Source organism: Ananas comosus, linkage group 23 (assembly GCF_001540865.1).
Source record: "Ananas comosus cultivar F153 linkage group 23, ASM154086v1, whole genome shotgun sequence".
Taxonomy (NCBI): domain Eukaryota; kingdom Viridiplantae; phylum Streptophyta; class Magnoliopsida; order Poales; family Bromeliaceae; genus Ananas; species Ananas comosus.
In genome coordinates, this window is record NC_033643.1 from 3120356 (window position 1) to 3145685 (window position 25330).

The 25330-nt window shown below is 35.9% G+C and overlaps 2 protein-coding genes across 2 annotated transcripts; both read left to right on the top strand.

The window, feature by feature from the left end:
* LOC109728367 (SKP1-like protein 1B) lies at positions 4197-5529 on the top strand. The gene is made up of 2 exons (XM_020258760.1): positions 4197-4535; positions 5473-5529. Exons 1-2 carry the CDS (start codon positions 4197-4199, stop codon positions 5527-5529), a joined length of 396 nt encoding a protein of 131 aa, XP_020114349.1.
* Positions 20490-20996, top strand: LOC109728368 (NAC domain-containing protein 19-like). The gene has a single exon (XM_020258761.1). It carries the CDS (start codon positions 20490-20492, stop codon positions 20994-20996), a length of 507 nt encoding a protein of 168 aa, XP_020114350.1.

Genomic DNA, 25330 nt, shown 5'->3' on the forward strand with positions numbered 1-25330 from the left:
GAAGCTTTTTCGTTAATATTTCGTTAAATTATATACAAAAAACTTCAGATAACCATCTATGTTTATCGAATATTTACTTTAGTATCCTTTAATTTTAATTTTGTCACTGATTTAAGAAAAAAAAATAATAAAATTGATAACAAAAAGAGAAAAATGAAACCACAGAGAGGCAAATGGATACGTTTTAAACCACAGGGTATGAAAGTGAGAATGCATGAAACCACAGGGGGTTTTTTTGAAGTTTTCCCTTTAATTTAACAGTATTTACTGGAGAAACCTCTGCAAATAGAGCTGTATCCCTTCCCTGTGCTTTGACTCCCTTTAGACTTTGTTTGGAGGTAATAGAGAGGAGAAAAGAAAATTAGGAGAGAACCATTGTTTTGTTTTTTGGGGAACGAAACTAAGGGGAAAGAAAAGAAAATTAAGAGAGAACCATTTTTTTTTTTTTTTTTGGCGACGAAACGAAGGGGAGCAGAGAAGAGAAATGGAAAGAAAATGAGTGAAAATACGCCGGACCGAACCAAAACCAAATGTCAAAATTTCATGTGAAAATACGCCGGACCGAACGAAGGGGAGCAGAGAACGATGATGAAGGTTAACTCGCTCGTGACCGTGGCCATGGCTGTTCTCAGCTGGGGATGTCTCCGAACTGGAATCCGAATGAAACGGATATATTCCATGCTAAATGGATATGGATTTGGATATGAATATTAAAAATAAAAATCCGACGGATATGAATTTTGACTGCACCCAACCCGAACCCGAATTTATTTTGTAAGATATATATATATATTTGATGTTATATTTGAATTTGTATTTTAAAAATTTAGATTTAATATAATATATTTTGAAATATTGAAAAAAGAAATAATTATTTTGGGTTCAAATTTTTGGGTTCGGGTTCGGGTTCAGGTTTCGGATTTTTGGTTAGGCTTGGGTTTGGATATGGATTTTTAAAATCCGTCAGGTTCGAGTCTCGGGTTTGGAGTCGGGTTCGGATTCAGGTTTTTGAAAATCCGCCCCTAATCCGATCCGTTGACATCTCTACGGGCGACAACTTGGAGACATTTAAGTTTTTTTCATTGTGGTTGTTAAGAAAAAAATTATTTTTAAAAAAAAATTTAAAATGTCTCTATGTTTAGATTTGGTAGAATAGTATATTTATTTTATTTTTGAAAAATAATTTGAAAGTCGAGTATGGGTTCAATTTCTGACATTTAGTCATGCTCCTCATATTACAAATATACAATTTTTTGAGTAAATCAAAATAATATATCGGAAAGGATATTTATATATTCAAAGAGAGCCTAAGGGGTTGGTGGGCGAAAATTTTGAAAAATGATTTCTATATAATTAATTTTGGTTTAGAAAATTGATTTGGTCAAACAAAACGTGTTAGTAAAAAAGCGATTCTCTCTGGAATGATTTTAAAAAATTGTTTGGTGAATTTTTTTTACTCTTTGCAATGATAATTTTTTGCTAAATTTTATTTTAAAATTTGAGTATGACATTCAAATATGACTTTAAAATGTAAAATTTAAAATTCGAATCAGAATTTAAAATTTTATATCAGAATTTACAATCCAATTTTAAAATTAAAAAATTTTAGAATTTTAAAATTTTAAACTTAATATTTAAAATTTAAAATGTAAAAGTTAAAATTTTAATTTTAAATTTTAAATTTTAAATTTTAAATTTTAAATTTAAAGGTAGAAATAAAATAAAAAAATGTAGTCAACGTTTATTGGGAAAGGCAACCATTTGGGACCAAAGCAGCTAGCAATTAGTGACCAATGAATAATCAGTTCTAGATTTAGCATCTCTGGTGTCAATTTTTCTTTTTGGCTCTGGTGGTAAAAAATTTGGATAATTCTTAGGGCTTGTTTGGTTCAAGAATGAAATTAGAACAGATAATGGAATGTGAATAAATTGGAATGGTAATTGGATTGGCTCACTCTCCCAAAACGTTTGGTTCATTTGTGGATTGAAAATTTGAATGAGTTATTCACATTTCATTGTTTGGTTCGTATAAATTAAAAAAATTATAAGATAACATAATACTAATTTTACTCTCAAATATAATTTTATATTATTTAAAATTTATGAAAAATATAATACTATTCTCTAAAAAGTTTTCCAAAAAAAAATATCAAATTTATTTTTAAAAACTTAATTGATGTGGGTTAGGGATAGAGTTTTGAGAGAGGATAGGTGTTTTTTTTATTTTTTTTATTTTTTATTTTTTATGAGAGATGGGTGAAGAGATCGTATACAGGACAAGAGGGTGAGATGGTCGCATGGGCCTCAGGAACTTAGTGAGATTCGGGAATGAAATCTCAATCCAAGCTAGGAGATCGAAATCAAGTTGAAGGCTGATGAGCTATTCCTATTCCAGTCTGGAATAGGAATCCCAAACTGATTTCTACAAACCAAACAAAATTAATCGGATTTAATCAAACCGATTCCCATTCCATATCCAAAATGGATGAACCAAACAAGCCCTAAGAGTAGTAGAGAAAGATGGATTAATGGATTGTAGAGTTCTAAGATTAGTAGATTACAACCAATTTTAGTTGCAGAACTAGCATTGCTCTATTAACTATGCAAACTGTAATTCTTAGTTTTCGCTCCACCGTTCAAAATACACACTCTCTCTCTCTCTCTCTCTCTTTGTGTGTATGTGCATGCCCACATGTTTGTCGACACTCATTTTCATCCTTTGGAAGCCTAATGCAGATAGAGAGGTATTGCTTTATGCCTTGCACATGCTTATTAACGCTCATGTATAATGTGCCTGTCTTGTTCCTACTTGTTTTTGTTTTAATCTTTAATATTGACGACAGGTAGTGTAAGTTGGATTTTGACATTGTCTGCTAGTTGTTTATTTGATTGTCTCATAAAACTCTAAGTAGAGAAGTTGCTTTCGTTTCATAGCATGAGATTTATGATGCATATATAGCTTGGTCTACATGTGTTGCCTATCATTTATTTTACTGATATCTCAATATTTATTTAGTTTGTAACTCAAAAAATAAATAAAAAATATAGAAAAGAGATTAGCTAATACTATTAAAATTAATCATTTATGAAATAATTTTTTCAGTTAGCTGCTTATTATTATAAATAGATGACTAGATTGATAGTTATATCCAAAACAAATTATATTGTATTTATCAATCTGATAACTTTATAATACGACACTCATGTTTACATCTTAAATAACGATACTTTATATTCTTTGAGTTTTCTTGCTAATATAAATATAGATATAAACATTATTTATAAGTAACATTATTTATAAGTAGCATTTTGTGATAAAGATGGTTTGTTATTCAAAACCAGAAGCAATGTGGTTTTAAAGAAGTGTTTCAGAACTTAAAATAGGTGAACGGTTTATTTTTCATCATGTTATTTCAAAATTTATAATTTTTCAACAATTCAACTCTGTCATTTTATTTTTTAAATAAATTTAGATATTTTTCTGAAAAAATTCACTAATATTATAATATTTATCATTTCACATATTTAACAATTTATCTATATTGTTATTGGAGCAATTACTTTTCATCTTCATGCAACAAAATTTTTTTTCTTTATATTTTCTTGAAGACCAACATCTATATATTTTTGAATCTTAATAGTTTGTATGTCTCTTATATACGTGTGCTTATTCTAATTTGTGTCAAATATGAAAGTTTAGTTGATCTCATTATATGCTTAAATATTAATGTCATTTGTAATTTTTCATATCAATTTAGTTATCATTTTATTTTGCACATCAATATGTAAATGTAAATTATTTTGCACACCAATTCATAGATAATAGAGTAGGGTTGAATTTTGCTTTTTACTTGAGTATTTACTTTGGTCCATAATTTTTTTCTCTACCTTTTGTACTTTAATATGTAGTATAATTAAGATTGATAGTATATTTCTTTATTTGTTAAAAAAATATAATATTAATTTGAATTTTTTTTTTATCATCACATAATAACTTTTGTTATTTTATATTATTATATTATCCGTGCATCGCACGGGTCAAATACTAATTTATTACTATCTAACCCCGGCCCTTTGACTTGGTCTAGCTACTGTCGGTCCGCTACCTTCGCTACCCTAATCATCTCATCGTCCCCTTCTTCCTTGAGCTCTCGCCCTCTCCCGCTTCACAGCTCGCTCCGGCCGTTACATCGTCCATGGCGAAGAAGATAACGCTAAAGAGCTCGGACGGAAAGATCTTCGAGGTGGACGAGGCGGTGGCATTGGAGTCGCAGACGATCAAGCACGTGATCGAGGACACTTGCGCCGAGGACAGGATCCCAGTCCCCAAAGTCAATGCCAAGATTCTATCCAAGGTGATCGAGTACTGCAAGAGGCACGTCGACACTGCCGCCGCCAAGCCATCCGCCGCCGGCGGCGGCGACACTGGCGTCGGAGACGACTCCGCCTCCTCCTCCAACGCCGTCGAGGAGGAGCTCAAGCAGTGGGACGCCGAGTTTGTCAAGTTCGACCAGGCCACCTTCCTCGGCCTAATCAAGGTTCGAATCTCACGCCCCCTTTGGTTCGAATTTGTCGCTCGGCTTCCCATTTTACACGTGATTAGATTTTTTTTTTTTTTTTGGTATCTAGGGTTTCATCGGCATATACCTATTGTGCTAATTTTTGGGCTTTTGCATCTTGTTACTACCGATTTCGTTGGTTTTGTTACGATTAGGGTTTGCACGATTTTAGTTGCTTCAATTATCGCTCTCTAGTTTCTGCTCGGAAATGGTGATTTACGTTCATATGCGAAATGTGAGGCCAAATGTTTGGTTCAGTTATTAATAGATTAATGCATGTTATAGTGAGAACTTGATATTTCCTCTTTATTGTATCAACGGTATTTTTGTTTGTGCTAATGTTGTCTGATTTTTGCATGTATTTTTAAAGATTCTCGTACTTTTCGACGTTTCCATCAACATCCACGTAATGGTTACTGTTCTTCTGTTGCCCTTTATTTTGTAAAATTACTCTGGATAACAAAACTTGTGTTGTTAGTTCTTTACTAGGCACTAGAAGTGTAAGATTTATGACATTATTATTGGCAGTATAGGTCGACATATCTACATTTAAGAGTATTTATTAATATGTGGAACCAGTAGGGATGAAGGAGATAAAGGAACAGTGAGGGACGTGAGATAATTATAGAAATATGTATTGAATTTCATTGCAAGAATTCTAGAAAGGCATAGGAGGAAGTATGTGGTGTTGGAAATGAAGGATAGAGAAGGAAACAGGTATCCTGAAGAAGATGATATAACTACGATTGGTGCCTTTCTCGCCTTTGTTGCGCAATGTGCTAGAAAACGTATCCAGAAGAGAATGATACAACTGTGATTGGTTACTTGTTGCATTTGTTGTACAAAGGTGCTATAATAAGTATCCAGAAGAGGATGATACTACTATGATTGGTGCTTTGTCGCATTTGTTGCGCTAAACATTAATTATCTTTCATTGCAAGATGTGCTATACTTATTGCATGTCCTTTGAAGTTTGTTGCTCACTTGTCATATTGCTTCCTCCCGATATTCATGCAATTATCACATACTTAATTTATCAAGAAGAAGCAAGATATGCGGTTAAGCTGGATAGAGTACTATTATAGGATAAAATAGAGAAAATGTTGTTCAATTTTACGTTTTTGTCATTCATATGATTCGAACTTTAGGCTCTTTTGGCGGATGCTTTCATAGATGCATATATATTACTATAACTTTATACCTATTGAAATTATAGAATTTTACCTCTTTCATAGTTCTGGAGTTTTGTAGGTTTGTATGTGCTTGCTAATTTTTTTTTCTTTTCTTTTTTCTTGAAGGTTTCACTTTAACTGCTGTACCCGAGCTATAGATAACTGATATGTAGTTAATATCAGATTTTTATTACAATGATTTGGATACATGTCCATAGTGCCTGAGATAACGCATCCAACAAAAGGGATAACTATTGATATAGATTTTCTTGTAAGCTCCAGGTAACATTTGTTAGTCTAGCGAATGTAGAATCTATTCTTTCTGTGATGCGAATAAAAAGTCTGCATCGGATCTGTTATTAGCGGTATTCAATGTTATGCTAATTACAGAACCAACTTTTCTTGACTCTTGAGAATAAATCTCTTTCAATTAGATTGTATAATACTCCTTGTCGGTCTTTTGATACTTGCTGTCAGTTCCTGTTTCAGTTCATCTATAACTGGCATACCATCTTTAGATTTGGTCAAGAATCAGAAGTAAAACAAAATTGGTCCCTCCGACCATTCTACATTTGATTGTACTATTTCCAGGTTTCATCCTATCCTAGTCTTTATGTGATGTTGTATCCAAATCCCAACTATATCCATGCCTCAGTCATTTTAACAAGTGATTACACTACAAATAATGATATGCAGCGAATAGTAATATTGATGAAGCTATGCGTGTACCATTAATAAGTATATCGCTTAGTATTGGTGATCATGGATCAGATAATTTTTAAACAATAAGTAATAAGAAAAAAGCAATTAAATAGAAAAATAGGAAATAAATCGTGAAATTGGAAATCAACAAAAATTAGGTAACAAAGTAGAATTGAATTGGATCATAACAAGGGTTAACATTAATCCGAAAGATGATAGAATTGAACATCATTACAATGAGGATAATGTAAGTACAACGGAAGTAATTAATCATCTGCATCACTAAATGCTAGAATCATGATATCATCAACTACAAACTAGAAAAGTGGAGCAAGCCACAGTGTTAGCTTTATCTGTTCTCGTCTCCTTTTTTGGCATTTTATAGCAGTTCATATCTTTATCATCATCACTATTCTTGAGTTGGATGGCTCTCTTTGTGTTCCTTATGTCAGGGGTACTTAATTTGCCCTTATATCCATTATGAAAATTCTAGCGCTTATCTATTATCTATTAGTAGAATCCTTTATGAACCCTATGTGAGAAGCTGACACGTGGCTTTCTATATGCTTGCCATGTGTTAAGCTCAAATACAGATTTTCTACTTTAAAAAAAATAAAATTAGATTTTTTAAGAAAATAATATCTTTTACTATATTATTAAAAATCAAGGATTTTATTTCAAAGTCACCTATAATTACTTTGAATTTCAAAGTCACCTATAATTATGTTGAGATATTTGAGAAATTCACGGATATTACGTTGCGAAAGAATTGGCGGGTGCGGATATTACGCATGAAAAAGAAAATATTTATCTTTATTTTTATTTCAAAGTCACTTATAATTATGTTGAGATATTTTAGAAATTCACGGATATTATGTTGCGAAAGAATTAGCGGGTGCGGATATTACGTGTGAGAAAGAAAATATTTATCTTTATTTGGGAATAAATTATTACAAGCTCAAATATAGATTTTCTACTTTAGGAAAAATAAAATTAGATTTTTAAGGAAATAATATCTTTTACGATATTATTAAAAATCAAAGGAAATTTTATTTCAAAGTCACCTATAATTATGTTGAGATATTTGAAAAATTCACGGATATTACGTTGCGAAAGAATTGGCGGGTGCAGATATTACGTAAATATGATATAAATGCATGCGAGAATAATATTGTCACAAAAAGTAACAGATACTTTTATTTTCAATCATTAGATAAGATCTAATGGCAAAAAATTAATACTTTTATTATATTATTAAAAATCATCTATAATTATGTTATTTGAGAAATTCACGGTTATTACGTTGCGAAAGAATTGGTGAGTGCGGATATTACGCGTGAGAAAGAAAATATTTATCTTTATTTTTATTTCAAATTCACTTATAATTATGTTGAGATATTTGAGAAATTCACGGATATTATGTTGCGAAAGAATTGGCGGGTGCGGATATTACGCATGAGAAAGAAAATATTTATCTTTATTTGGGAATAAATTATTACAAGCTCAAATATAGATTTTCTACTTGAAAAATAAAATTAGATTTTTTAAGGAAATAATATCTTTTACGATATTATTAAAAATCACATATAATGAAGGAAATTTTATTTTAAAGTCACCTATAATTATGTTGAGATATTTAAGAAATTCACGGATATTACGTTGCGAAAGAATTGGCGGGTGCGGATATTACGCGTGAGAAGGAAAATATTTGAGAAACGCATAGATAGAAAATATGATATAAATGCATGCGAGAATAATATTGTCACAAAAAGTAACAGATACTTTTATTTTTAATCATTAGATAAGATCTAATGGCAAAAAATTAATATCTTTTATTATATTATTAAAAATCAGCTATAATTATGTTGAGATATTTGAGAAATTCACGGATATTACGTTGCGAAAGAATTGGCAGGTACGGATATTGCGCGTAAGAAAGAAAATATTTATCTTTATTTTTATTTCAAAGTCATTATAATTATGTTGAGATATTTGAGAAATTCACAGATATTATGTTGCGAAAGAATTGGCGGGTGCGGATATTACGCGTGAGAAAGAAAATATTTATCTTTATTTGGGAATAAATTATTACAAGCTCAAATATAGATTTTCTATTTTAGGAAAAATAAAATTAGATTTTTTAAGGAAATAATATCTTTTACGATATTATTAAAAATCACCTATAATGAAGGGAATTTTATTTCAAAGTCACCTATAACTATAATTATGTTGAGATATTTGAGAAATTCACGGATATTACGTTGCGAAAGAATTGGCGGGTGCGGATATTACGCGTGAGAAGGAAAATATTTGAGAAACGCGTAGATAAAAAATATGATATAAATGCAAGGATAATATTGTCACAAAAAGTAACAGATAAGATCTAATGGCAAAAAATTAATATCTTTTACTATATTATTAAAAATCACCTATAATGAAGGGAATTTTATTTCAAAGTCATGTTGAGATATTTGAGAAATTCATGGATATTACGTTGCCGTGTGAGAAGAAAAATATTTATTTTTATTTGGGAATAAATTATTACTTAGTTAATTATTTGAAATGATTGGTTGAAAATTACTGGACATAAAAATATTAGTAAAAAGGATAGATGCATTTTTGGAAAGAGAAAAAAATTCAAAACTCATGCTTTTATAAGCAGTATAGATATAGATATTGCATGTCACTTCCCTACTATCACTCCTACTATCACTCCTTCTGTAATTTTTATTTCGTAATTTTTTTCCCTACTGTCACTCCTGTAATTTTCTTAGTTCTTAAATATTGATGCTTTAAAATAGAACATATTATTTTTATTTTATTATTTAAATACGAAATAAGTATTAATTTTTTTTCTTGGTTGTCTTATTGTTCTCAGAATATGGCACTTGGGTATGATTCTATACGTGACATCACTTCTCTTGGAGATAAATGGAAGATCAAAGTCAGAGTGATTTGTCTGTATATTATGCTTGAATTTCATCGTCCGAAGATGGTGAATAGCCTAGAGTTAGTTTTTCTGATCAAAATGTAAGATATGACTTTCATTTTCAAATTGAACATACGTTTGCTTTGTTTTTAGTAAAAAATACTACACAATTTGTTTATTTTCTATTATAGGGAGATAGGATACATGTAACGGTAAGAAAAGCCTTCCTGAACAAATTTAAAGGCCTTTTTACGGAAGAAAAAGTTTATGTGATCAACCAGTTTGGAGTGGGGCAGAGCAGTGGCTCTTACAGGACCACTATACATCCTTACAAAATCAATTTTTAATATTCTACAGTTGTACGTGAGATGGAAGATGTTTTGACAATATCAAAGTATGGATTTATATTTACCTCTTTTGATGAAATACTTGCTAATGTCGCTGATGGCAAATATTTAGTAGGTAAGAGTTGTTACATGCATCAAATATTTAATTTTTAAAATTTAATTTTTAATATGTGTACCTATTATATTGATTCTTATATTTTATTTTTCTAATTTATCAGATGTCATTGGAAAGCTTTCTGGAATTAGTAGAATGGAAGAAAGCTGCAAGGACGATAAAGAAACAAAAAAAAAATTACGATACTACTTGAGGATGACAAGTAGGTGCTCATAATTATAAATATATCTTTTGAATGTTTATATATTTTTTTTCAGTTATCTATTTATTATTATAAATAGATGACTAGATTGACAGTTATATTTAAAACAAATTATATTGTATTTATCAATCTGATAACTTTATAATACGACACTTATGTTTACATCTTAAATAACGGTACTTTACGTTCTTTGAGTTTTCTTGCTAATATAAATATAAATATAAAAATTATCTATAAGTAGCATTTGTAGTATAATGGTCCTTTTAATTTGTATTTTGATCATTTAGTAATTTTTTCTGTAAAACTTATAGCAACAAGAAGCTGGGTTGCACATTGTAGGAAAAGTTTGCTGAAGAACTTCATACTTATGGACAAGTAGAGGATGAAGGCCCTGTTATAATTATAATGCAATAATGCAAGATAAAAGACTTTGCAAGTATCTCATTTATTCAAACTTTGGATATTATATATATTCTTACTAATTATATTAATTATTGTATATCTGTGGGCAACATAGGTTCACGTAGTATATTAAACTCTCTTTATGCAACCAAGATGATGATCAACACTGATATATCAGAAATATTGGAGTTCAAAAATAAGTAAGTTAACCAATAACTTTATTTTTTATTTTATATATATTGTTCACTTACATTAAAATATAAATTTTAGGATTGTAAGTGGAGAACTAAGTCAATCTATGGTGCTTAGTGAAATTTCAACCCAATCCACTGAATATATATCATCTTTTTAGCCTTGTATATGTGTCACTCTAGCAACTGTTCTAAGTGTTCAGACTGAGCGTGGCTAGTACTACAATTCTTACAAAAAGTATAGCAAAAAAGTGATTCCTGATGGAACTGAATTCTATTGTGAATTTTGTAAGAGAATAGTAACTTGTGTGGACTAAGGTGAGAATTTTTACTTCTGCACTTGACGTGTATGATTTAATGTGATATTTTCCTAATAACAACCTACAATATGCATGCTATGACAATAAATAAGAGTCAAGGTCAATCGTTATCACATGTTGGCTTATATCTGCCTAGACCGATATTCAGTCATGGTCAGTTATATGTTGCAATATCTAAAGTTCGAAGCAAGGGCGGATTGAATATTCTAATTTGTGATAAAGATAGTTTGTTATCCAAAAGCAAAAGCAATGTGGTTTTTAAAGAAATGTTTCAGAGCTTAAAATAGGTGAGCGGTTTATTTTTCTTCATGTTATTAAACAATTTACAATTTTTCAACAATTCAACTCTGTCATTTTATTTTTAAAATAAATTTAGATATTTTTCTGAAAAAATTCACTAATATTATAATATTTATCATTTCACTTATTTAACAATTTATCTATATTGTTATTGGAGCAGGTACTTACCTGTAAGGACTGAGATTTTTACAGTGCAACTAAACTCTCTGTTGACGATGTTTATGTGTGTAATTTAATTACATAAGCACTCGTCAAGTTTCAGGAGAAAATGAGCTAAAACGGAGAAGTTACGCGATTATTAGTTTTCACTTAAGTGAATAGTAACTCCGGTTTTCCGGAGAAGCCACGGAGTAGAGTTGGCTTCTGGTGCGTATCGGACTCCGTTCATATCAGTCCAATAGCTCATTTCGAAGGATTCAGCTATTCTGGAACTACTGGCGCTGACGGATTTTGAGTTTGATGCACGGATTTCGAGAAAATCCAAAAATACATGTTTTATATGTATTTGTGTGTGTGTTTCCTTCTATTGGAAAAAGGTTGGATTTTGTTGTGAATCCGTGGTCGATCGAGATGAATCGAAGGTGTAGCTTTGTTGTCTCTGAGGTGCTGATCGCACTGGTGCAATCCGTTCGCAAATCTGACGGACGGATCTGCGGAGATCGCGCGTTGATCGAGGAGAGGTCGGTGTTGGCAAAACGGTAATTTCGCAAAAGTCGCGACATTTTATGTACCGTTTCGCGTGAAATCGCACGTAGAGGGGTATTCGCGCGTTTTACTTGTGCTGTGAGGGACTAGGTTTGAAATTTGTAGTTTCGGTGGATTTTGGTGCAAAATTGTACCTTGTGTATAATGTGCATCTAGGGTTTCTTTGCACGAAACCCTAGATCTACTCGACCCAGCTCCCCATCTGTGCCCTAGCCGACCTCAGAGTAGCCCTGCCCTTGCCATGCTCTCACCCCGACCGCCGGCAGGTGCCCGGCCGCCGGAAAACTTGAACCCGGCCACCCTCTCCATCTTTTTCTCTCAACCAATCCACCTCTCCTTCTCTGCCCGAGGACCACCTGGGAGATCATCACCCTTGGGCCCCCATCCCCTGGCCATGCCTGACCTCCGACGAAACCCCGGCGTCGGCCCGGTCGTCCCTGCGCATTGCCGCCGCCGCCTAGGCAGGCTACGGCCAGATCTAGGCAGATCTGGCCCAGGAGCTTTAGCTCCCTGCTAGCTTTGCCGCCGCCACTTTGGGACGGCCGAGACGCCCTTCCCCGGAGCCCCGGCGACCTCCGCCGCCGGCCCCACCGTCTGCGCACGCCGCCGGAGCCGCCCCAGCTCCCTGCGGTCACCTGCTATCACCCAGGCCGAGTCTGGGTGATCTTTGCATCCGCGCGCCGCCACCGCTCCCCGCTGGCCGCGCCGCCATCCTGGAACCTCCGGCGACCTCCGGCGCGCCTCCCCGTCGTCCCCGCGCGCCGCCGGTCGCCGCTCGTGCACCCTGCGGCCGCCCAGAGCTTGCGCGGGCCGAGGCCGAGCCACCTCGGCCACCGCACGACGCCGCCGCCCACGGAGGGGTGCACCATGACCCCCTCGGCCTCCGACGACGGATCGACGTCGCCCCGACCTCCTCCGGCCGCCGCCGCGCCGCCGGGAAGCCTTGAACCCGAGAGCTGTTGGCGGAATTGATCTCCTCCGCCGCGCCACCGGCCGCCTCCCGCCGCCGGCCAGCAGGTTCCCCGGACCCGTTGGACCAGCCGCACCCTTCCCTTGCCGGAGCGCACGCCGTCCGACAGCCGCCGGCCGTGCCCTAGCTCCACCCTGTCCGGTAAGCTGTTTTCAGCCTGTCTGCGCACTAGTTCCTTGTTTAGATCACTGTTCCTGCGACCCGGGGCTGTTCCGATGCCCCCGGAGGTGAGCACGGTGATCGTCAGTCAGTCCTGATCACAATGCTCACCTCATTTAGGGTCAGCGAGCTCCGGATGAGTTAATTAGATGCGTTTTAGTTTCAGTGCGCGCTGTTTAGTTGAACTTCGTGTCGCTCGTGCGCGTCCCACAGTGGCCGGAATTGCTCCGAAAGGTGAGCACGGCTTCCGGCACGCCGAGACCTGTCAGCGGGTGTCTCAGCTTCGCTGATTCACTTCTGGTTTGTGCAGACGGACCATAAAAGCGCCGAAATCGCATGAAATAATGCGATTTCGGGTATTCGGACGGGCTTTTATGCATTTTGGTTCGTCGTAGCTGTTGTTGGCAGCAAGTGCTGGTTGAGGATAACCTCTGGACTGATTGTCCAAGGCCCCAGACCCTTGCGAAGATCGGAAATGCATTTCCGGTGCGTTTTTCGGCGAAATCCGCCGACGGAACGCGGGTTCGGTTCGGAATTATTCCGACGGTGCTTCGTGAGCTTTTGCGTAGTCGCTGAGCCTTGTTGGCTGGTCACTTGCGTCATTTCGAGAGTTCGGAAATGACGGGTGAGCGACGGTGGGTTCCGGTGTCGAATTAGACACTTCCGGGAACCCGAATCGAAACGATTATCCGACGATAATTGTTTCGACACGAGGAGTTGTGTTCGCTGCCATGATGCACGATTATTTATGTTTAGTGGCAGCAGGTGACTCGTAGCTCGAGTCGGTATGTTCCGGGACAGTTCGTGGCTCCCGGCGGAGTCCCCGTGCGATTACGGGACTTCCGGCGTATTACGGCGATCGGTTTGGGAAACCGATCTCCATGGGTTTGCTTGTAGGTTGTGGATTTAGTGGTTATTAGCTGTGGGTTAGACACTAACCCGGTGGACCTTCCTTAGGTCCGGTTGACGTCCTTTTGCAGTCAGGAGACAGGCGCAGCATTTGTACAGGTGGGTACTTCGATCCGACGTCGGTACAGTGGTGCACGCTCGGTGATGGTTTCTTACCCTTACTCTTCTGTTGTTACTATCGCATAGTATATTGAGCCTTGCACCCTTGTTTATTCGTTATACACTACTCGTTGTTTGCATGCTTAGTATCCCGAGTAGGAGTAGAGCAGTTCTATCTATATGCGTATCTGTTGACTTAATTGGTCGGTTGTTGCATTCCGTATCTGTTGATCTAGTTGGTTGGTTGTTGCATTCTGTATCTGTTGACCTGGTTGGTCGGTTCTGGTACTTCGTTTCGGTGACCTGATTGGTCGGTTCTCGTACATCGTTCGATGACCCTTGAGGTCGGTATACCCTAAGGGGTGGGATTGTCGGTTAGCACCGACGGATGATTATAGTTTACACAGTTCCACTATTTGGCATATTTGTGACCTAGTCAGTCAGCTTCGTGAGTCCTGTCGTTTGATGACCTATGAGGTCGGTGTACCCTGAGGGGTTGGATTGTCGGCTAGTGGCCGACGGTAATTCGGGATTCTATTGATATACTCTGGTGACCTATTCGTCAGTTCGTCGTGCATATGTGTTAGTTGACTTTAGTAGTCAGTGCTTGTATACCTTTGGTAGGATGTTGAGTTGTTCCCTCTTAGTTGACCTGAGTAGTCGTTTCTTGTGCTTCTATATAGTTTGATGACCTATTGGTCGGTTTGCCCCGAGGGGCGGTGATTGTCGGCTGGTTGCCGACATTTGGCTATTGATCATATCCGCATTGATCGCCACAGCTCGAGTGCATTTCACGTACACCAGCGGGTTGATCCCCCGCAGGAGGGTGTTCTTTTCCGGAAAAGTGGTCGTACATCCGACCCGTGAGCCCAGCGGTGTTCTCTTTGTGCTAGGGTTACATGCCAGGTGCGAGCAGGTAGTGGCTTTTGCCTGAGGTCCTTAGACCGACACGGCGGTTTAGATTGGGTACTTTTGGACTACTTGTCCGGTTGACGCATATAACTATAGTAGCAGTGGTCACTTGTATATCTTCAGTTCTTTCGTTACATTGTCTTGCTACTATAGTCTTGTTACATGTATACATTCAGTTGTTCATTACAGTAGCGGTAGTTGTACTTTCTTTCATATATATGTCTCTTTCATTCATTATTATTGCTACTGTATTTTCTACTGACCCGTACTGTTGTTTATCTCTTCCTGATCCGGTGAGTACTCCTCGCCTTCTTCGGCTTGCGGTACCCACTGGGAGGGGAGACATGTTTACATGTTCTCACCTCCCCCACCATTTTTCAGGTATCGCGGGCGATGAGTAGTGGGACGAGACGTGAGGCACGTGTGTAGCGGTCGATAGAGCTTCCAACCCAGGTTATTTCGATTTAGTTATTATCCTCGGTATTTCTGTTGATATATAGTTTAGTTGGTTTATGTGGTTCAGTAATCATTTATATTTGGAAAGGTGGATTTCTGGATTTTGTAAAATAAAAGATTTTCTACCCCTCGTGGTAGCGTTTTTAAAAGAATAAAGGTTTCTGTGTAGGAAACAGCTTTCAAAAGGTTTTTGTGGATTTCTGTTTAAACCTCGAATGTAAAACTGTGATGTGAATGGGAAATGTATGAATGTATAGCTATCTATATATTCATTTGATTGTGGTTGTATACTGTTTGTACTTTTGTACTTGTGTGACGCCGTGCAAGTACAGGGGAGACTCTGTCCGTGTGAATAGTGGATTCCCTGTATTTGTGGCGGATCTGGCATACTCTGGGGTCAGGTTTTCAAAAAAAAAAAATTCAAACGCTTTTCCGCTGTATTTCAAACAAAAAGGGGACCCCGGGGCGTGACATTACCATCTTCATGCAACAAAGTTTTTTTCTTTATATTTTCTTAAAGACCAACATCTATATATTTTTTAATCTTAAAAGTTTGTATGTCTCTCATATACGTGTGCTTACTCTAATTTGTGTCAAATATGAAAGTTTAGTTGATCTCATTATATGCTTAAATATTAATGTCATTTATAATTTTTCATATCAATTTTAGTTTTCATTTTATTTTGCACATCAATATGTAAATGTAAATTATTTTGCACATGAATTCATATAATATTTTTCATTTATCATCACATAATAACTTTTGTTATTTTATATTATTATATTACTTGTGTATCGCACGGGTCAGATACTAGTTTTAGCAAAAGAGGTAATTGACACAGGAGTTCAAATATAAAACAAATGTTTTTAGGCTAAAATTTAAAAGAATTTTTTATAAATATCTTTTTTTTTTCCTTTTGACTTTTAAAAACTTACATTTTGTCAGTTTAGAATTTCAGAAATATTTTCAAAAGATTATGATGTTAATGGACAGGATAAAGAAACCAAATTGTTATTACTTATTTTGTAAGAAACAATAATTTTTAATATTTTTTTGTTACTTTTAAAAATATTTTCAGTATAAATTTAAGAAATTGATAGAATAGTAATAAAATCTAAATGCATCGGTGGAAATTTTGAGAGTGTAAAATATAAATTTTTAAAAGCGGGGGAAGAAAAATGAAAAAGAATATTTACATAGATTTCTTTTTGAATTTTAATTATTTTTTAAAATTTTTAAATAGAAATAATTTTATACATGTTCCTACGAATACAGTGAATGACAAATATATCTCTACAAAGTTCAACTTTTATATATTGTTCCTGCAAAAGTCCTGATATTTTTAAATATGTCCCTACCAGTAGAATTCGTTAGAAAAATTTAGTTAACCATAAGTTAATACTTAATTGTGGTTAGTTTTTCACCTTTTTACCCCTCTTATATTATATTGTTATAATTTTTTGAGGGATATAATTTGTGATGGTAAAATTGAAAAAATAAATAGTTTTTTAATGGTTCTCTAATAGTAACAAATTAATTTAAGAGAATCCTCCATTTGGACTTCTAATTTTTTATTTCAGTTGCGTTACTTAGTTAGGATAAAAATTCTATCAAATTTAACAGCTCTGTTAATTATTAACTATTAATTAGTCTAATTTTATTTACTAAAAATAATTAAATTATTAAATTCGGCGAAATTACCGATTAATTTGAGAAAATTCCTAATTATTTTGGGCTAAAATCAGTTAATTCTAAAAGTAGAGGGGGCCTCAATCAAAAAATTAAGGGTTAATTACACCATTGGTCCCTACCCTTTACACCGTTTTTCAATTTAGTCCCCAACCTATTTTTTTTGCAATCAACTCACCAATCTCTTGATTTCATTACAATTAAGTCCCAGCCGTTAGATAGATATTAAAATTGACGAAAAATATCACGTCAGTACCATATCAATGCCACGGAGACGCCATGTCAGCGCCACGGAGGCATCGTGTCAGTACCACGGTGGCGCTGTGTCAGCGGATTGCAAAAAAAAAAAAGATTGGGGACCACATTGAAAAACGGTGTAAAGGTTGGGGACCAATGGTGTAATTAATCCATTAATTTATAAATTCAAAATAATATTTTTAATTTAAGATTTAAATTTTAAATTTTAAATTTGATTTTGGATTCAAATTCCGATTTTATATTTAATTTTAAATTTTAAATTTTAAATTCAAATTCTCATTTCGAATTCTAAATTCTAATTTAATTTCAAATTTCGAATTGAAATTTTAAATTCAAATTTTGAATTTGAATTCGAAGTTTAAATTCAAACTTAGAACTAAAATCAAATCTTAAATTCAAATTTAAATTTTGAATTGAAATTTAAAATTTTAAATCAAAATTTTGAATATGATTTTAAATTTAAATTCAGATTTTAAATTTAAATTTTGGTTTCAAAATTTTTATTTTAAATGTAAATTGAAATATCAATATTAAAATCTAAATCTAAATTTTAAGTTTGAATTCAAAATTTATATTCAATTAAAAATTTAAATTTCAATTCAAAATTTTAATTCAGCTTTAAATTCAAATTCAAAATTCTAATTTCTTGTTAGTTTAACATTTTAATTTTAATATTATTTTTAAATTAAATTTAAAATTTTGATTTTTATTTTTAGGGACTAAAGTGAAAAACGTGCAAAGTTTAAGGACCTAAATTAAATGCAAAAGTATGCCAATATAGCGCTGACGTGGTGATTCTGTTAATTTTAATAGTTTTTTAACGATTGGGACGTAATTGTAATAAAATCAAGAGATTAGGAGTTCAATTGCAAAAAAAAAAGATTGGGGACCAAGTGAAATTGGTGCAAAGGTTGGAGACTACTAGTGTAATTAACCTAAAAATTAAATGTAGGTCCCTATTTCGAAATATCCAAACCTCGGGGCTCCATACATTTTTAACCATTATTTGCTCTTAATTAATTATTACGTCTTAGCCTCTTATATGTTCCCATTTATTTTATAGTGACAAATGAAAAATGAAGAATAATAAAATAATTTTATATAAAAATTATATTTTGTATTGTCATGCAATATGAAGATATTTTAAAATTTTAATCCATTTGAGTATGTTTTATGGTAATTAAAAAAATAAAACCTAAATACAAAAATTCACAAATTTTTTTAGGGTTAAATATTTTGGAATCACCACATAAAAAATTTATATTTTTATAATCCATCAATTTAAATATTAATATATAGATGGATCTAATTCGTAATGTTAAAAAATTAGCCCTTATTTTCGCACCAATTAAATACAAAAATTATTATATTTTATTTAAAGGTTGAATTTCGACATCAAAAAGACCTTTTAATATCATTGGTGTGCATTCCTTATTATTTTTCTAATCGTTTATCTAATAGTGGTAACTTTAAATTAACCGAACATAAATTAAATTATTTTATTTTAAAAATTTAAAATATTGTATGACAAATTCTAAATTTTGGATGCCAATTTTTAACAAATCGAAAAACAACTATTCATTTATTTTTGATTTTAGGGTCAATTAATATTTGGCTAACACATACTAGCTTTTTAAAAAAATATGTTTTTCATACTTTAACTTTTTTTCTACATATTACAAATCATATTTTAATTTTAAAACAAGGTTAAAATCATATTTTAGTATTATTTCTAAGACATTGTTGTGTAATCAACTCTTATCAGTAGCTATACTGTCCTTTAAGTTTATTTTTGTCATATTCGAATGTCATATTCAAATTTTAAAATAAAATTTAGCAAAAAATTATTATTTGCAAAGAGTAAAAAAATTCACCAAACAATTTTTTTAAATCATTTCAGAGAAAATCGCTTTCTTACTAACACGTTTTGGCCAAATCAATTTTTTAACCCAAAATTAATTATATAGAAATTATTTTTCAGAATTTTTGCCTACCAACCCCTCAGGCTCTCTTTGAATATATAAATATCTTTTCCGATATATTATTTTGATTTACTCAAAAAATTATATATTTGTAATATGAGGAGCATGACTAAATGTCAGAAATTGAACACCATACTCCACTTTCAAATTATTTTTCAAAAATAAAATAAATATACTATTCTACCAAATCTAAACATCGAGATATTTTAAATTTTTTTTAAAAAATAATTTTTTTCTTAACAATCACAATGAAAAAAAAACTTAAATGTCTCCAAGTTGTCACCCCTAGAGATATCAACGGGTTGGATTAAGGGCGGATTTTAAAAATCCGAATCCAAACCCAACTACAAACCTAAAATCCGAACCTTAATCAAAATCCGACAGATTTTAAAAATCTATATCCAAACTCGAACTCAAGCAAAAATTCGAAATCCGAACCCCAATCCGAAAACTAACCCAAAATTATTATTTCTCTTTACCATATTTCAAAATATATTATATTAAATCTAAATTTTTAAAATATAAATTCAAATATAGCATCAAATATTTATATACGTATATTATATAGTGCAAATTTAATTTGGATTCAGGCCAAATATAGATAAAATTTATACCCGAATCCAAATTTGTCATATTTTTATTTTTATTTGTTTTATATCTCTTTGAAATTAAGTAAATCCACTTTGTTCGGATTCGGATTCCAAAAGAATATCCGCACCCGTTAACATCCCTACTCGTGGGCACGTAGTGGAACTAATTCGTTATCCATTCTTGCCTCTAGTGCAATATTAATTACGCGTTGGTAAACTTAAAAAATTTGATCACGCCGTGTAATAATTAGCATCATCTGATTACCGTTGTTAATTACGACCAAGTGGAGTCCGATTAGGAATCCTAGATCCGAAACCCATATACGATCTTAAACCCAAAAAGGGCGCGGCGCGCGCGCGAGGATTCACTAATATAACGGTCGTCTCTGTTCTCTCTCTCGCTCACTCCCTTCTCACCCTCGTCTCCTTCTCGAGCTTTTCTTGCGGAACCCTCGTTCGTCTCCTACAAGAAACCCACAGCGAGCTTCCTCCTTCGACTCCGATTAGGATTCTTGGACACATGGCGCAGCAATGCCGTCCCTCTCCCCCCGGAACGGCGCCGCGGCCCAGGCGGTCGCAGTCGGAAGAGTCGGTGGCCCTCAGCTTCACCTTCACCCCCAGCGATGAGCAGCTCATCGTTCACTACCTCCGCGCCTACGCCGCCGGCCAGAGCCTGCGGTGGGACCACGTCGTCGAGGCCGAAGTCTACTCCAAGGATCCACGGAGCCTCCTCGGCGACGGCGGCGAGATCGGGTATTTCCTCACCAAGAGGACGCGGCACGGGAATCGCGTGAAGCGGACCGCCGGCGGAGGGACGTGGACCGGCCAAACCAGGAAAAACGAGATTGTGTCCGCCCGCGGCGAAGTCGTCGGCTTCAAAGCGATGTTCTCGTTCTGTATCGGCGGCGGCGGCGACGACGACTGCTCCACGAAACCATCCAAGAAGACGACAGGATACGTGATGTACGAATATGAGCTGCCGTCGACGGCCAACAAGGGCGCGCGCCGACAGGTATGCGCTGATTAATGATCTCTTGCCTGCCTTTTTTTCTGAAGATCGCGTTTTCTTTAATTTCGGCGCTTAATTTGTCGAATTATAAACAGGGGGAATCGCAAGAACCGGTCCTGTGCTGCATCAAGANTATTTTTTTTTAATTATTATTTTTAGATATATAATGTAAAATAAATTCGGATTCAGGTCCAGCTCGGGTTCGGATAGGGTAGTCAAAATTTATATCTGAATCCATATACGTTGGATTTTTATTTTTGATATCTATATTTAAAATCATATCCNCCATTTAGTATCGAATATATCCGTTTCATTCGGATTCGGATTCGGATAAAATTTTGGGTATCCATACCCATTGACATCCCTAGTGGCCCGAATCCAACTAAGTCTGGAAAAGTCAATTCAAACTCGTGGGCAGGGATGTCAACGGATCGAATTTTTAAAAATCCGAATCCAAACCCAACTACAAACCTGAAATCCGAACCTTAATCAAAATCCGACAGATTTTAAAAATCCACATCAAAATCCGAACTCAAGCAAAAATTCGAAATCCGAATCCGAATCCGAAAACTTGAACCCGAAATTGTTATTTCTCTTTACCATATTTCAAAATATATTATATTAAATCTAAATTTTTAAAATATAAATTCAAATATAACAGCAAATATTTATATACGTATATTATATAATAGAAATTTAATTTGGATACAGGCCAAATATAGATAAAATTTATACCCGGAATCCAAATTTGTCATATTTTTATTTTTATTTGTTTTATATCTTTTTGAAATTAAGTAAATCCACTTTGTTGGGATTCGGATTCCAAAAGAATATCCGCACCCGTTAACATCCCTACTCGTGGGCACGTAGTGGAACTAATTCGTTATCCATTCTTGCCTCTAGTGCAATATTAATTACGCGTTGGTAAACTTAAAAAATTTGATCACGCCGTGTAATAATTAGAATCATCTGATTACCGTTGTTAATTACGATCAAGTGGAGTCCGATTAGGAGTCCTAGATCCGAAACCCATATACGATCTTAAACCAAAAAAGGGCGCGGCGCGCGCGCGAGGATTCACTAATATAACGGTCCTCTCTGTTCTCTCTCTCGCTCACTCCCTTCTCACCCTCGTCTCCTTCTCGAGCTTTTCTTGCGGAACCCTCGTTCGTCTCCTACAAGAAACCCACAGCGAGCTTCCTCCTTCGACTCCGATTAGGATTCTTGGATTAGGATTCTTGGACACATGGCGCAGCAATGCCGTCCCTCTCCCCTCGGAACGGCGCTGCGGCCGTGGGGGTCGCAGTCGGAAGAGTCGGTGGCCCTCAGCTTCACCTTCACCCCCAGCGATGAGCAGCTCATCGTCCACTACCTCCGCGCCTACGCCACCGGCCAGAGCCTGCGGTGGGACCACGTCGTCGAGGCCGAAGTCTACTCCACGGATCCACGGAGCCTCCTCGGCGACGGCGGCGAGATCGGGTATTTCCTCACCAAGAGGACGCGGCACGGGAATCGCGTGAAGCGCACCGCCGGCGGAGGGACGTGGACCGGCCAAACCAGGAAAAACGAGATCGTGTCCGCCCGCGGCGAAGTCGTCGGCTTCAAAGCGATGTTCTCGTTTTGTATCGGCGGCGGCGACGACGACTGCTCCACGAAACCATCCAAGAAGACGACAGGATACGTGATGTACGAATATGAGCTGCCGTCGACGGCCAACAAGGGGGCGCGCCAACAGGTATGCGCTGATTAATGATCTCTTGCCTGCCTTTTTTCTGAAGATCACGTTTTCTTTAATTTCGGCGCTTAATTTGTCGAATTATAAACAGGGGGAATCGCAAGAACCGGTCCTGTGCTGCATCAAGAGGAGTGCACGAGAGATCGCGAGGAGCCGCAAGAGAAAGCGGGAGGAAGCGGTGCGCGCACCTGCGGCAGAAACCAATATCGCAGCATCCGTTCGCAACGTCATCAGACGGGCCCACCATCCCTCACAGATTTCCGAGGCCGGCCTGGAATATGATAGCACCGAATTCGCTGACTCCTCTACATTTACTGATGAGGCCCTAGCCCTTGCCGGCATCCCTTCGCGTCAGTTTGCTGCTGATTGCGGTTCTGCACTGCCGACGTACCTCTCTGCCGACGCCGTCAACCTTTTCTCCAACAGTTCGACCGAGATGACTATGGGTGTTGATCAGCAGCGGCCAATTCCATATCACGGCGACGAATTGGTGACGACGAATGCTGATGATATTTTTGAGGTCGGGGAGTGCGGCTATTACAGTGCAGCTCCAGAATACGCCGACTCTATCACATTGACTAGCGGGGCCCCGGCAGACGTCGGCACTTCTTCAAGCACGTATGCTGCCGATTACAGTGCGCTTGGGATGGCGGCCGACGTTAATCTGCAGCCAATTCCGTATCACGGTTTGTGGACGGAGATGATGAATGCAGACCAGCAGCTGTTATTGCAGACGGTGGTCGACGAAGCAGGCTCATTGGATCAGCTGCTGCCAGTGCTAGATGAGGAAGGCTTTTCTGGTTACTATGACTGGCTGCTCAATGCTGAACCGTCGCTGCCGCCGCTTGTTGATTCAGGGATGCCCTTCAGTGATTGTCGGATGCCGCCGATACCGTCGTCGGATTCAGGCATTGCATCTTCTGCCGCGATTGAAGGAAATAAGCATGCGTGAGAAAGTGCGAGGAAGCGCGAGATAGTGTTAGCGCTCATATATACAGGTGATTTTATTTGGGGGTTATGTAAATGTAATGTAAAGTTAACCATTCATTGTTACAGTGAAGCTAACATATGTATACATCATCTATATATTTTTCTTTATAGACATTGGCGGTGTAAAAGCGCCCCGTTATATTCGGCAACTTGTAATGCGGTGAAGTGCAATCTGTTTATAGGCTTCAATTAATGCAATCTGTTTTTCCCTTTTTGTTGGTTAATGAACTGTGAGTGCTGAATTTTCTTGCATTATTTGAGGAAGTCAAGGGAAAACAGAGTCCCACATGTCTGATGCATGAACAAATGCAAATTGACAGATGATGGTAAGAACATAAGTCGCTCTAGCACTTGTAGCTAGTTTTTCCACTGCTTATAAGAAATCAAAAGTTGATAAAACACAGACATATTGGTAAACAAAACCCGCGATCTAGTCGGCAAGTTTTCAGGAGAATGAGCAAAGACTACTTCGTAGATTTCTACAAAGAGACTTCTACGACGTATGACGAACTTCACAGGATCACAAGCGCAGTTCCATTTCAAGATGTAACATATGCAGATCATCCAAAGAGAACAGAGTAACTAAGTAGATTATCATACAACATATATAGAGAATGGAAGTGTCTTTAAAAGAGAATGTGCCTCATTTGAAATTCTGGTTAATTCTGGACCAACTCACACTAGATGCATTGCTAAAGGATTTAGCAACTCCAGGCTCAAAATTTGAATGATGCAGTGGTAGTTTATGAAAAGTAACTGATATAAAACCTAATGAGAACAATGTACCACTGATTATGTCGCACTTTATCAGTCTCAATAGGATTTGGATGTGGATTTGTTAAATATAAAATTATATAAACACCGTTTTCTAACAGCTTAAGCTTTTAAAGTAAAACGGTTATTTCACATAATATCAGAGCAAGAGGTTCTGAGTTCAAGTTATGCCAGGCCCCTAGCATAATTAATTTTCTCCAATTTAATTCAAGTCCACGTCATGGGCCTTGCAAAAAATTTTGAGCCCGGATATGAGGGGCAGATTTTTATCCTACATCTAGCGACAGTGTTTCTCTGCACTACACACCTTAAAATGTCAATTTTCAGGTGGGGAAACGAATAATCAAAATAATTTAGGTGGTATCAACCAAAGTTAGTTTTCTAAATTGAAATAATGTAGTATATTAATATTAACTAGTTTCAGTATAGTTCAACAACTTAATTTGCTGATTAATTAAGATTTTTGGGCCAATTTGAAACAGTGATGAAGTGTAAGGGGTATAATTGACGCAATTTTTATGCCGAAATATAATTGATGTATCTTCAGGGTGACATTTGTAATTAAGCCTCTTGTTTTATTGGGATCCCTTCAAATTCTAACTCGTTTATTTGAAGTTTTATTTTTAGTTAGATTAAAAATTTTATCAAATTTAACAACTCGATAAATAAATTATTAACCATTAATTTGTTTAGTTTTATTTATTAAAACATAATTATAATTATTACCTCTGGTGATTGAGAAGAATATATTTGAAAATATAATATATGAAAATTGAACTTTATAAGGGTATTTTTGATATTTACTATATTTGTAAGGACTTGTACAAAATTAATCCTGTTTACGAAATTAAAA